The sequence below is a fragment of the Lycium barbarum genome, chromosome 12 (assembly GCF_019175385.1).
Source record: "Lycium barbarum isolate Lr01 chromosome 12, ASM1917538v2, whole genome shotgun sequence".
In the NCBI taxonomy this organism is placed as follows: domain Eukaryota; kingdom Viridiplantae; phylum Streptophyta; class Magnoliopsida; order Solanales; family Solanaceae; genus Lycium; species Lycium barbarum.
The window spans coordinates 80,015,147-80,028,291 of NC_083348.1; the positions used below are offsets into that span (position 1 = coordinate 80,015,147).

The following is a 13,145-nucleotide window of genomic DNA, read 5'->3' on the forward strand; positions in this document are numbered from 1 at the left end:
CCATACTAAATAACACCGAGCAATAAAAAAAAGGAAGAAAAAAAAGTAGAACTCACCATCTCCGAACTCATGGGAAAAAAAAAGTGCACCCTATATTATCAAAATCAAGCAATATCCAAAAAAAAAGTGAACCGCATATTAAAAAAATATAATGTTAAAAAAAAAGTGTTGGCTTTGTATTCGTAGCAAATACTAATATAATAAAGTTTTAGATACGGAGCACAAACTATAATGTTATATTAATCGTATTTTGAATATAATATATGTATATATATTATATGCATAAAAATAGTACAAACTAATAATATCCTACAAAAAAAAGGGTGCACCCCATAAAGGGTGGACCACATACTAAACAACATCAAGCAATATAATAATAAAAAAAATTAGAACCCACCATCTCCAAACTCACTGTAAAAAAAAAGTGGACCCCATATTAACAAAATCAAGCAATATAAAAAAATAGTATTTCTTCGTTTAAATAGAAAATCAATTTCTACTTTGTTTCGTTTTAAATATGTAAAATTAATTTAATAATTTGAATTAGAATTATCCAAATCAAAATTTGATAAAAAGGAAAATAGTTTCCTTTTAAACAAGTCTTCTCTTTAAAAAAATATTAATAAATTTGTCAATTTTATATTCGTAGCAAACATTAATATAATAAAATTTTAAATACGGAGCACAAACTACAATGTTATATTAATCGTGTTTTGAACATAATATATACTCTCTCTCTCTCTCTATATATATATATATATATAATCACTATTCAAAAATAACTACATATACATAGATGCACTATAATCCGAAGTGTTAGGCCCGTGCACAGCACGGGCATAGGCCGTCTAGTTTATATATATAAATGAGAGTTGGGTGGACGAAGAATGCACAAATATATTGTACCAGAAGTATTATAGATTGTACGGTATTGTTGGACGTCTCTTTTTTTATTCATCACACTTGGACCATCTCATTGCTCAACTCGTGTATTGTACTGCATTGAAGCCCTTCAAATTTCCTCTTTTGGACGACATTTATTTGAGTGGGCCAGTTGGCTTCCACTTAGCTTTTATTTCCATTTTCATTGCATGATTCTGAGACTTGCTCTATTGTTTGCTTTCAAGATGCTATGGTGAGGCTGAGCTCTCTATTCAGTACCTCCTTGATCTGAGGTTTTTGAAACTTATTTATTTACTGCAGTAGATCATATTGTCGTGATCCTTCTTATTGAGTTTTCTCTGTTTGCCCGTTCCACCACCCTCTTTCCAAAAGGTTAGTTTAGTTTAGTTTGTCTCTTCGGTTAATCATTTGGGTGTGTCTGTATTTATGTTTCTTGGTTTGTTTTATTTTATTTCTATAGCAGGTACTTCGTTGGGTATATGATAAAAAAAATATGCATCTTCTTTGGACGAGAAGAATTTTGGATCAATAAGTTGACAATTTCATGATTCAAACTTCGCTTCTTCGTCCGCTACTGCCGGTGAAGCTGCTATCCTTTTGGTTCTACATTTGTAATATAGTTACTAAGCTTGGAGTTCTTAGTGAGCCCCATTATAACCTCGGTGTACATATTTCTAACAAAAGAGCTTGCAGAACTAATTAAGAAAAACGAGAGATACTTCATTTAATATTTATTTGTATTTGCGATTTGCTATAGAGTAGAATCAATCCTTGCTGCTTCAGTTACGAGCTTGATATAGCACAGGATCATGTTTTTAATTGTTGTTGACTGACATTTACAATTTTAAGCTGTAACAGTTAATTTCGCTACATTTTTCTTGAGGTGATTGATTAAAAATATACTAAGAAAAGCCAACGAAAGATATGGTCTTTTTTTTTAGGACAACAAGCGATAAAGGCCATTTATGCCAACTGCTTGATTTCTGGATTGAAAATTTGAAGCTCTTTAACAAGGCCAAAAAAGTTATTTAAAATTGCTAAGTCAAGATTACTCCTGTCTCAGGTCATACCGACTCTGTTTGTTTTTCCATCTCTATGTTCTTATTTGTTTTTCCATCTCTATATTCTTATTTGTATCTTCAAATCTATGTTAAATGAATGAAAGGAAAATGACCGATAGTTGTCTACATTTCATCATGTTTCACCTAGCACAATCACTTTTTTTAAAACTATGTCCCCCTTTTTTGATTCAATATCCTGATTACCCTTGGAAAACTAATTAAAGCACCATTTTTTACTTGAAGTATAGTGCTTGAAAAGGAAAATACACAAATGAGGATGTAGAGATCCTTCTCTTTGTCAAATTTTAGTTGTGAAGCTCATTTATCTTATAGTAGTACTTTTTGTTGGTGATGGAAATGAAAATATGTAGCTTATTTCTAAAAAATGTATCTTATTTCTACTATGAGATGGATAGCGGCAAAAGAAAAACAAGGAGAATCATATATAGCTGGAGAACCCTCTAACACCTACATTAGCATAGAGATCTTGAAACTTTAGCTTCTTTTTTGGAATATTCTTCATTTTCAGCTTGCCTGCTTCTTGATGTTTCATTGTCACAAGTAAAACTGAGGGGTAAAGGTTGTTTTACTTAATTTTCTCAAGATAATCCTACCACGGCGCAGTCAGAGGGCTGTTATTCATTTAGTGAATTTAGCAGGAAACATGATCCATAGAATGTTACTACTGCTTCTCTAAGTTGGAATGCTTATGAAAATCAAATATTTTACACTTTTTTTTTTTGGAATTTTGAAGTTGGAGTTCTGTTTGGCTGTAGTTTTTGCAAAGAATATTTGGTTGTTTGAATATATTGAAAGTGAAAAAAGTGAAAACTGAGTTTTATGTGTTTTCCAAATACAACTTCAAGTTGTATATGGAATTTTCATGGCCAAACCTTGATTTCCAAATAAAGTGAAGAAAATTTTCGGAAAAAAGTGAAAAATTCTGCCAAACGGGTATTAAGTACCTATAAAACTTAAGTTGAATTTAGTGGTCATACAGTTTGAGCATTTTCCTTCTTTGATATACTTGTGTGAATAGAATTGCGTCTTGCTTACAGAGTTTGAAGCAAACATTTTCTCCTTTGCTATAATCTCTTCTGTCTAAATGTTTTTTCGTTCCTGTACTAATGTGAAGAGAAGAAGCATCCAAGAGCACTACAAAAATAGGAACGTGGAAAAGTCAAAGCTGCATTACTGCTCACAATTGCTAGATGAGAGGCTACTAATATGTTAACATACATGTAATGAATTTTACAGTGGTTCTAGGTTGCCGCTGATTTGGAAGAGTCCTTAATTAACAGAAATTGGTAGCTTTGCCTTCGATTGTCTGAGCATGGGACTCTACCTGGTAGTGCAATAACTGAAGCTGAGTAGTGGAAGGGCCATGAAAACTGAAGCCTACCTCCACTAGCTACAAAAGCCAGGATACCCTTTGTCTGAGCCTTACATTGGTAGAGTTCAATACGTATTCGCCATTTGACTGTGCCAAAATTCAAAGCACTTTAGAAGTGGGTAACCTCTCACCTTAAAGTCGCTTGAAGCTATAATTTTCCTCCTTTGCCTAATGAAGGCACAATTTTTCTTTTGTTGCTCCCAATTGCGCTGCTACTGTGTCTTTGTGCTCAAATCTTGATTCTTTTTTTTTTTGGGGGGGGGGGGGGGGGGGGGGGTTGGTTTGTCTTTTTCAATTCTTAGAGAGATTTCTTTACGGGCTCAACTTATTTTGTAAAGATTTGTCTTCCATGTATTGAACTATTTTGCAGTTTGTGTTGTGAGTACTCTAAGCATATGCATTTTTGTATTCTTTACTCTTTCATATATATCAGAGTCGCTTCATGTACAACTTTTTTTAGGTGATATTATTATTCTACCTTCACTTGGTCCCTGTATACTGTAATTAAAAGTTATACATCCAAGCAACACTATCATGTAAACTAAAATTGTTGGGCCCGTGCAGCGCACGGGCAGCCCCTTCTAGTACTTTATAGAAATGGCACTTGTGGTGTACGAAATCATTGTACGAAAGGAAATGTAAATTGTACGAGACTTAGGAGGCCGAACACAGCAAAAACAAGTTGTACTCTGCTCATCCATGGTTGGACCTTTAAACCCCAAGTCCAAAAGATCAGCTCTTCTCTTTATCATTCTGACAAGTGTACTTTTTGGTTGACACGTGTTTAGTACTTCTATTTAAGTGGGACAACTGCTTCCCACTTCTATTTCCTTTTCTATTTTCTATTCCTTTTTTCACATTTGTGATATTGATTTTCAGTTTCCACTCTCATGTGGACTGTTTCAATGGCCTGTCTGCCAAATGGTGTCTTAATGTTTTGGTATTTTAATTTTAGTTATCTAATCAAAATTTATGACTTATTAGCCATTCTTCTTTGTTTGTCATTTTTGTTGCAGATAGTGGTTCAAATGCTAATTCAGATTCACATGTAGATTTATATCCAGATGATTTTAGATTTGTAAGGAAGTCAAAATATGTTGATGAAGAAAGGGAAGAGAATTCGAAAAAGCTGAAGGAGAATAGCAGCTCAATATTAAAGAAGTTGATGAGTTCATATTGTCAACAACTGAGGTTTGCTTAATTTTGCTTCAAGTTCTTGGTCAGAGGTTTGGTTTGTCATCGGAAAAATTGTGAATGCTAACTATGCTTTTGTATTTTTAGGAGAACAATAAAATGAACCTTGAATAGGGAAATAATATGATTGATAAAACATATCCATTTTCTCGATCAAAGATGGTTTCATTTGAATTTTTATAGGTGCTTAGATAATTAGCATGTCTTATTGGATAGGAGTACTCTCTAACCAAGTTTTATTACGTGGTTCAAATAGTATATGTAAGAGGCTTGATTTGATGCTCCTCTTTCATTCTAGATGGGAGTTTTGAGTGATTTTTGGAAGAAAATCCCATTTCTTCTCCTCTTCATTTGTGTGTAAAGCTTATAACGTTGATGATAGAATGCAACTGTTGGCATTCTAGAGTAGGAAGTCACAGTACTTCTAGATGCTATATTACATTCACATATTTGATAGCTATATGAAATTGAGTTGACACATTACTTCATCTGTGTTTATCTTCAAGGTTGCAAAATGTGAATTATTTGTTTCATGACTTAACAAAATTCCACTCCATAATGGGAAGCTGCTGGTGAGTGGAAGAGGGTTTTTGGTCAGTGTTGATTTGTGTTCTTAGTAGTAGATTGTGTACTTAACTTGCAGTTCTTAGTTATGGGATCTTTTTATGGTTATTGACAACTTTCATCAAATTATTATACACATCACCAGATGCATTTTATAAATATTCTTTTCGCAGGATTCCTGTAAAATCATTAAACCTTTTCTTTAATTGTTGATGAGTTTGACTGATTGATAATTTCTCATAGGCAAAATATGAGGTGCATATGAATGTATCAGTTATGATAGGTACCTTACCCTTGAAAGGTTCTCAAAAGTGACAAGAGTGCGCAGTTCTTTCGTTATGGAGTGTATATGTGTCATTGTACTGAAGTCGGGTCCATAGTTCTCTGTTTGTCTCTATGTCTGAAATTCAACTAATATCTTCTCAACGGAGGAACTATTACATCTGTTGATAAATGATAACGATGGTATCTTCGAATGAATTGAATCTGTCATCAAGCATTACTATATTATGAAGGTTAAAGATTTTTGTAAATGTGGGAAATTGAAGACTATGATGTGCGACTATTTGAATGTATGTAAAGGCAAGTTTCGAAAGAATCTGATGATCTTTTCTGAAACCTACTATACTTCACTTGACAAAATTATACTGGAATTGATATGCTGTCATTTCATTCGGTAGGATGATGAATAAGCTGACAACGATGAGGACTTGGAACTCTTGGAAAGATCTATAATCTGACATAGATGATGATGGAACAAATTAGGTACCATTTCCATCTCATAAATTGGCTATGACGTGTGAGCTGTCCTTTGCAGAATCCAAACTCAATTCCCCGTGTCGCAAGATATCTATATAAGAATAGCTGCCTCTGAATTAGGTAAGTTTGTTGCTAATACATAGTTAAAAATTATTTGTGATTGCTTGAAAGTAATAACCTATATTTATTTTTGCTGGCACTTTGGACAAGGCAGGCCTAACCTTAAACTCAACTCTGCCTATGCTTGCAAAAAGCTATACTATTAACTGCAAATTTTTGCCTGCTGTATATATATAGCTAGGAACTAATAATTTAAGTAGAATAAAAAGCTACTACTACTACTTTAGGATGAAGTTGCTTTAAATCTATAAGCTGAATCAATAAGCACAATGATTAGTTACAAATCAGACATTTTTTAAACTAATTCATAGGCACTTAATCTCCTCTAGACAAAATGTTAGAGATTTTTAGTTGCAATGATTTCATTGAGGACTTAAAAGTGACTTACAATACCTCAAATGCTTGCACAACCATTAATACTCAATATCACAAATAAAAATACAGTACTTCAAAGGTTTGAAGAACCTCTATATGTCAACATGGTATCTCCTTCAAAAGATCGAAAGGTAGAAAGGTAGTAAAATTTCTTATCTTTATTGAACCGGACACTTGCAGATAGTCCGGGGAAATCAGATGGAAAGACGGGAAACATGTCTTATTGATCCGACAATTATCAATTGGTGTGATTTTGGTAATCCAAGCTTGGTGATTTGCCACAGAAGAAGGAAGAATGCTTTGAAGCTCAAGAAGAGAGGTAAGGCTGGATATAAGTCACTACTTTGTGCCGACCCATTTGAGATTTAAATAGAAGTGAAGAACTGTCTTATTGGTATGGTTTTCGCAGCTTAAACACAATCCACTCAATTTCATTTTGGCAGGAAAATGGGGATACAACGACAATTTGAAGATGGATTACAACAGTGGTAGTTGAAGAATTTGAAATGCCAACGATCTATCTAACCATAACCAAAGCTGCCAATAACTTTTCAGTTACCAGAAAGATTGGAGACAGGGGCTTTGGTCCTGTTTACAAGATAACAACACTTCACCAAAAGCATATATCAGATGAAGTCTAGATGACTTGTCAGAAGCTTCCTGGTCCACCGGCGTTAAACCTTCATCTTTAGTTTCAGTATACAAGTTGTATGATAAACACTGCCAGATAAAGCTTAACCTTGTAAAACCAAAGGAGACTTGGAAGATAACATTGGGAAGAAGTGTGGGAATAGAGGAAAGAGCCTTTTGGTGCATGAACCTGTAGGTATGGTGAACTTCTGCAACAGCTTAACAGGTTCTACCGTTCTTATAATATAAGGATAACTAGCTGACTGATAGAAGGGACTATTTTAGTTTTAGTGTTTATACTTACATGGTGCCATTCAATATTATCAATTATGATGTATATCCAATTTGTCTCCATCAAAACTTCGTAGCCGAGGATATCAGGGAGTTCAAGTCAGATGTTGAAACCCCAATACTCTAATTCCAATGCAACTTCAATTGCTTCCAGGGAGAATTTAGGTACACGGGAGTTCTCGGTTGATGAAATTTGCCAAGCAAATGAAAATTTCTCTGCAGTACACAAGATTGGTGACGAGGGGTTTGGTACAGTGTACAATGGAAAGCTTATGGATAGATTTACTTGCATTAAGTTAGAATGTTGAAAATATATTGTCTTTAACTCTTTGTTTAATTATCACTCCAATGATGGTACATAAAAAACCTTTCATATATGTTGCTATTTACAATGCAATAACAATTAATGTTAATAAAAGTTGTTTACAATCATTTACTGAAATACTTTAGATAAATAAATAAAATAAATTATGTTGGGCCCGTGCATCGCACTGGCATGCTCTGCTAGTAGAATAAATATGTTATAGAAAATTGGCTGATTTCTCCTAGTTGAAGTAAACTTTTAATACTAACAAATAACAATAATACAAGTAATAATATGGATCAAGACATATTTTTAAATGTTAAGAAATAAGCGAGCGATGCAGCGAAATCGATTAGGATGCCCCAATACAAGAATAATAATGCGAGAAAGCAATAAACGTAACGAACACAAGATTTACGTGGAAACTCAAGACGGGAAAAATCACAGAAATCAACTATAAGGTGAGGAGTATAAAACGATCTCAACAGGGTGTCGAAGCACAACGAGATCAAAGGAAACGAAAGATTACAATCTCTCAATTAAACCTCTCTCTAACCTAAGTGTGGAATATAGTCTTGTGTGTAGTCTTGATAGTTATTCTCTTTTTCTTGATGTTCTGGCCGAAAATCTCCTCTAAATAGGGGTTGAAGACGTTCAAAATCCCAGTTGGAATGGGACAAGCCAGTCGAATCCCAGTTGGAATGGGACAATTATCGAATCCCAATTGAAATGGGACAATTTCGATAAACCCCTTTGGGACATATTCTAACAATCTCTACCTTGGACCAAAATACATCAACTTCAACACTCGTCACCCCATAAAGCCCCGAAGGGCAATTTAAGCATGAAGAACACCAACTAAGTCTAAGCAATGCTTAAACTTAGTAATAGCAAGCGGCTTGGTTAACATATCTGCGGGATTATCTGACACGTGAACTTTCTTTACCACAATCTCACCTGCAGCAATAGTATCTCTGATAAAGTGGTATTTAACACTAATATGCTTGGTCTTCGAGCGATGAGAATCGGCCTTGGTAAGATGAATAGCACTTTGGCTATCCGAAAATACAACGGTAGTATGCTGTTGAACACCAAAATCAATAAGAAGACCTCGCAACCATGTAGCTTCTTTAAGACTTTCAGTTGCAGCGATATACTCAACTTCGGTAGTAGAAAGGGCTGCAATAGACTGTAATTGTGCTTTCCAAGAGATAGCACCAGAGCACAGTGAAAAAATATAACCAGAAATGTGCCTCCTACGATCGAGATCACCACTATAATTAGAATCAACGAACCCAACAACATCATAAGATGATGCCTAGGCTCTATCAAATACCAAACCAATATCAACAGACCCTTTCCATAACGAAGAATCCATTTCACAACATTCCAATGATCCTTTCCAGGATTATGCATGTATCGGCTCACCATGCTTACCTCAAAAGCTAAATCAGGTCTAGTGCAAACCATAGCATACATAAGGCTACCAACAACACTAGCATACAGGATAGTAGACATCCTCTCAATGTCTTCCTCGGACTTAGGACAAGAGTCAGCAAACAGTTTGAAATGAGCAGCAAACGGAGTAGAAACAAGTTTACAATCAAACATATTAAACCTATCGAGGACTTTCTCAAAATACTTCCTCTGAGAAAGCTTTCCAGCTTTTCGATCCCTATGAATCTCCATACTTAGAATCTTCTTAGTGGCACCAAGGTCCTTCATCTAAAACTTATAATTAAGTTGAGATTTTAACTTGTTGATCAAAGACTTATCTTTAGAAGCAATCACCATATCATCAACATATAACAACAAGTAAATGAAGGAACCACCAGAAAACTGTCGAAAATACACACAATTATCATACTTACTACGTGTGTAGTATTGCCCAATCATAAAGGAATCAAACCTTTTGTACCACTGTCTTGGAGCTTGTTTAAGGCCATAAAGAGATCTTTTCAACCGACAAACAAATTGCTCCTTGCCAGGAACAACAAAACCCTCAGGTTGTTTCATATAAATTTCTTCTTCTAACTCTCCATGAAGAAACGCAGTTTTAACACCAAGTTGCTCCAACTCCAAGTTAAAAAGAGCAACAATAGCAAGTAACAGTCTAATGGAGGTATGACAAACAACAAGAGAGAAAACTTCATTAAAGTCAATACCTTCCTTTTGGTGGCAACCACGAACCACTAAGCAAGCTTTCCATTGTTATATCCCGTAATTTATACGTCGAGTTATTCGCAAGAGAATCGACTCAAGTTAAAGACGAGATCATTTTCGGGCACGAAACATAAATCTTTAATTTCCGGTCTCTATTAGAAAATGAATTTCTTATGAATTTTACTTAGTGTAAAAATATTAATGGAAAGTTGGGATTAATTTACCATGATTAGATTATTAAGTGGGGGTTAAAAATTTAATTTTTCACTAAACAAGTCATTAGTGCACTAAGTGGGCCCCACCAAGACATGTGGCCAAATTTAATTGGTTCAAGCCTTGAGTGGGACACTTGTCACTCTTAAGGGCTGCCTATATAAGGAAAAAAATCTGATGAGCAAGAGCTCATTTTCCACCTTCAACATTACAAGAAAACCTAGCTAGAGAGAGAGAGAGCATAAGCCATGGCATTTGGCCATGGCTAGCAAAATTGGAGCTCGAATTCCTTGATCAAAAAGATCAGATTTTCAAAGTATTCCAACCAGTTAGGAAGGCTATAATAACGTGGATTAGTCATTTGGAGCAACAAGAACAAGTATTAGTTCATTTCACAACTTCTAGCCAAATTAAGAAGCCAACTTGTTAAGGTAAGATTTCTTTTTTTTTTTCGTTATAAGATTGGAGTTAATGATGTTGTAATGGATCTATTAAGTTGTATTATGTGAAGTTGGAAGTAAGAAAATTGTTTGATTAAAGTTGGCATTAAAAGTGGGCAGATTTGGAGTTGTTTTAATTGGGTTGAGTTTGATTAGTGTTGTCACTATTATGGTATGATATTTGTAGATAATTGTTTATGTTGAAGGGCTGAAAATATGGTTATTGACATGTATAGGGGCTGTTGTCAATGGTAAAAATTATACTTGATTCCATGTGTTTGTGATTTTGTGGAATAAAGGTCGAAAATTGTATTTCGATGTTGTAGTGTTGATGGACTGTTTTGGGTTTCCTATTGAAACAAAATTGAAGTAATTCTTGTACATGGATGGTTGTTGTTATTAATGTTATGGATTATGTGTAAAAGGTGAAAGGAAAGTTTAAATCATGTTAGAACTTGTTGTGAAATTAGAGCAGTTTCCTTGCATATAATAGTTGATGTTGTTGTTGTTGTGGGCTGTTTTGATAAGGTTTTTGGTGGAAAATCTCATGTGATTATATGGCTATTTGAGGTTGTCATTGTTATGGTTAAATTGTAGTTAGGGGCTGTTCTTGAGGAATTGGAGAACTAAGGATAGTTAAGATTGTATTGTGACGTTATAATGGATGGGGCTGTTTTAGAACTTGTTGTAATGTTACGATAGTTTTCTTGCATATAGAGGTTGATGTTGTTGCTGATGTGAATCATCAAACTTGGAGAAAAGAAGCGTATAAAATATCGTATGCGAAGTGTGTGCGATCTGCTTGGTATATTCTTAGATGTTCATGAGATTATCGGTCATTGTTATGTGGTAACTAAGGGCTGTTTTGGGGCTGTTTTGTAATGAATTTCGTGGCTGTTTTGTGATGAATTTCATGGCTGTTTTGTGATGAATTTTGGGGCTGTTTTGGGGCTGCTTGTTATAAATTTCGTGGCTGTTTTGTGGTGACATTTTGGGGGCTGTTTGTTGTAATTTTCGTGGCTGCTCTTGTTGAGTCGAAATGCAGGGATTATAGTTATGATTATGTACAATATATGTAGTATAGTTGCTGGAGTATGGGCTGTTCTTGATGGCTGGTCTAACATTGTTAAAGGGGATGGATAAACATAAGGAATTAGTGTATTAATCACTTTGTTGTTGTGGTTGTTGTACTCCATGGATGTAAAGAGAAAGAATGATAGCAATGGTGTATGTAGTGCATATGGGGCTGATTTTGTTATGTCCTTGAGTTGTGTCTTGTTATTGATGTTGTTGACCTCGTATGTGAGTTGTGGATGTGTGAAAGTAGTGGAAGTGCTGCCCACTTGTTTTTATACAAGAACGACTTATCGTTTACTAGCAACCACCAATTTGACGGACATGCTACCATTGTTATAGGTTGAAGTGCCAATCGAGACGAGTTTAAATTATTGAATTGGTACAGACGACAAACGGTATGTAAGGCAACTTCCTTTCTTTTTGGCATGTCTTAGTTTTACATAGGCTAAATTAGAGCCTTAAAGAAATTCCAAATCCGAAATCCGAGCATGTTATGATCCGTATATGTTCTTTGGCACTCTTATGTATGATTTGATGAAATATGAACCCTTATGTCTTTGAAATAATCGTTTTCCGAATTTTGCATAAAAAGGGTTCACTTTAAAGAAGTTCATAATTTTTGGAATGCCATATCTTTCACAAACATGCTCGGATTACTCTAATATTTTTGTAGAAGTCTATATGACATATGATATGTATGTTTTCCATAGGCGGGCCCGACTCGGGTAAATACCCACCCGTGGGTCCCGCGACTTTCCTTTATGAAATCCGGAGAATCTTTGAAAGAATTTAGTATGACTATTATTTCGATTTTCAAATATGATCATTTTGCTTATGTTTGAATTTATGATAATGATTTTATGCATATGACTACTCACGACTCTATTCGTGCATTCTGTTATTCCTTTCGCCGAGTCCCGGGCCGGTTCTGTTATCGTGCGCACTTTGATATACTCCGAAGTTATGCTGTGTTTATGGTTCACCGAGCTACTCGCAAAAGAGGGTCGGGTTCCACATATATTTGGTGTTATGCTGTGTATGGCGTTATGTTGTGATGTGATATGTGACGGGGATACGGAGATTTGAAACTTTCTGGTGTTATGCTGTGTTATGGCGCCATCGACGGGCGGGCGACCATATTCTTCTGTACCCTACGCATGACTTATGTTTTAAAATAAACATTTTGATATGTTGAATTTATACTTATGTTCTGTACTACTATTTCGTTTATGCCTCAGATTTGTTTCTGTATTTTCTGCTTTGCATACTCAGTACATATTTCGTACTGACCCCCTTTCTTCGGGGGGCTGCGTTTCATGCCCGCAGGTACAGACGCACAGTTTGGTGATCCATCAGTTTAGGACACCCTCTTCTTCTGTTTGGAGTGCTCCTCTTATTCCGGAGCCTACATTTTGGTATATATACTTGTTTGATGCATATGTATATATTTGTTCAGGGGTACGGCGGGGCCCTGTTCCGCCATATGATCCGTTTGGTCTGTTTAGAGGTCTGTAGACGTATTTGTGGGTGTGTGTGCCTACTTCTGTACGGATGTGTTTGCATGACTCTATTCGTTATGGCAGCCTTGTCGGCGTGCACTTTGTATATGTTTTGGGCCGTTGCGCCATCTGTTAGCCTTGTCGGCTTTTGATACTTTT

General features: G+C 35.3%; 1 protein-coding gene and 1 long non-coding RNA gene across 21 annotated transcripts; both read left to right on the forward strand.

The window, feature by feature from the left end:
• Window positions 1-896: 896 nt before the first annotated feature.
• Window positions 897-7,722, forward strand: LOC132623760 (uncharacterized). Of its 20 annotated transcripts, none has more exons than XR_009576386.1 (6): window positions 914-1,275; window positions 1,364-3,476; window positions 4,374-4,548; window positions 5,796-5,994; window positions 6,550-6,688; window positions 6,813-7,722. XR_009576386.1 is itself a non-coding variant. In XM_060338575.1 (6 exons), exons 2-5 carry the CDS (start codon window positions 4,248-4,250, stop codon window positions 6,594-6,596), a joined length of 318 nt encoding a protein of 105 aa, XP_060194558.1. In that variant the 5' UTR covers window positions 917-1,275; window positions 3,100-4,247; the 3' UTR covers window positions 6,597-6,688; window positions 6,813-7,722. The 20 variants fall into 20 exon arrangements, 1 of the variants encoding a protein (XP_060194558.1); XR_009576381.1 differs by having other exon boundaries at window positions 916-1,275; window positions 1,364-3,472; XM_060338575.1 differs by having other exon boundaries at window positions 917-1,275; window positions 3,100-4,281; window positions 5,933-5,994.
• Window positions 7,723-9,899: 2,177 nt separating this feature from the next.
• LOC132623766 (uncharacterized) lies at window positions 9,900-13,145 on the forward strand. The gene is made up of 3 exons (XR_009576414.1): window positions 9,900-10,401; window positions 11,827-11,882; window positions 12,814-13,145. It is a non-coding gene; the product is annotated as an uncharacterized LOC132623766 (long non-coding RNA).

Coding starts and splice junctions, on each gene's coding strand:
- LOC132623760 (XM_060338575.1), top strand. CDS start 4,248: ATGTGGACTGTTTCAATGGCCTGTCTGCCAAATG. Junction 4,282..4,373: donor AATGGCCTGTCTGCCAAATG/GTGTCTTAATGT, acceptor TTTTTGTTGCAG/ATAGTGGTTCAAATGCTAAT. Junction 5,995..6,549: donor AATAGCTGCCTCTGAATTAG/GTAAGTTTGTTG, acceptor GGACACTTGCAG/ATAGTCCGGGGAAATCAGAT.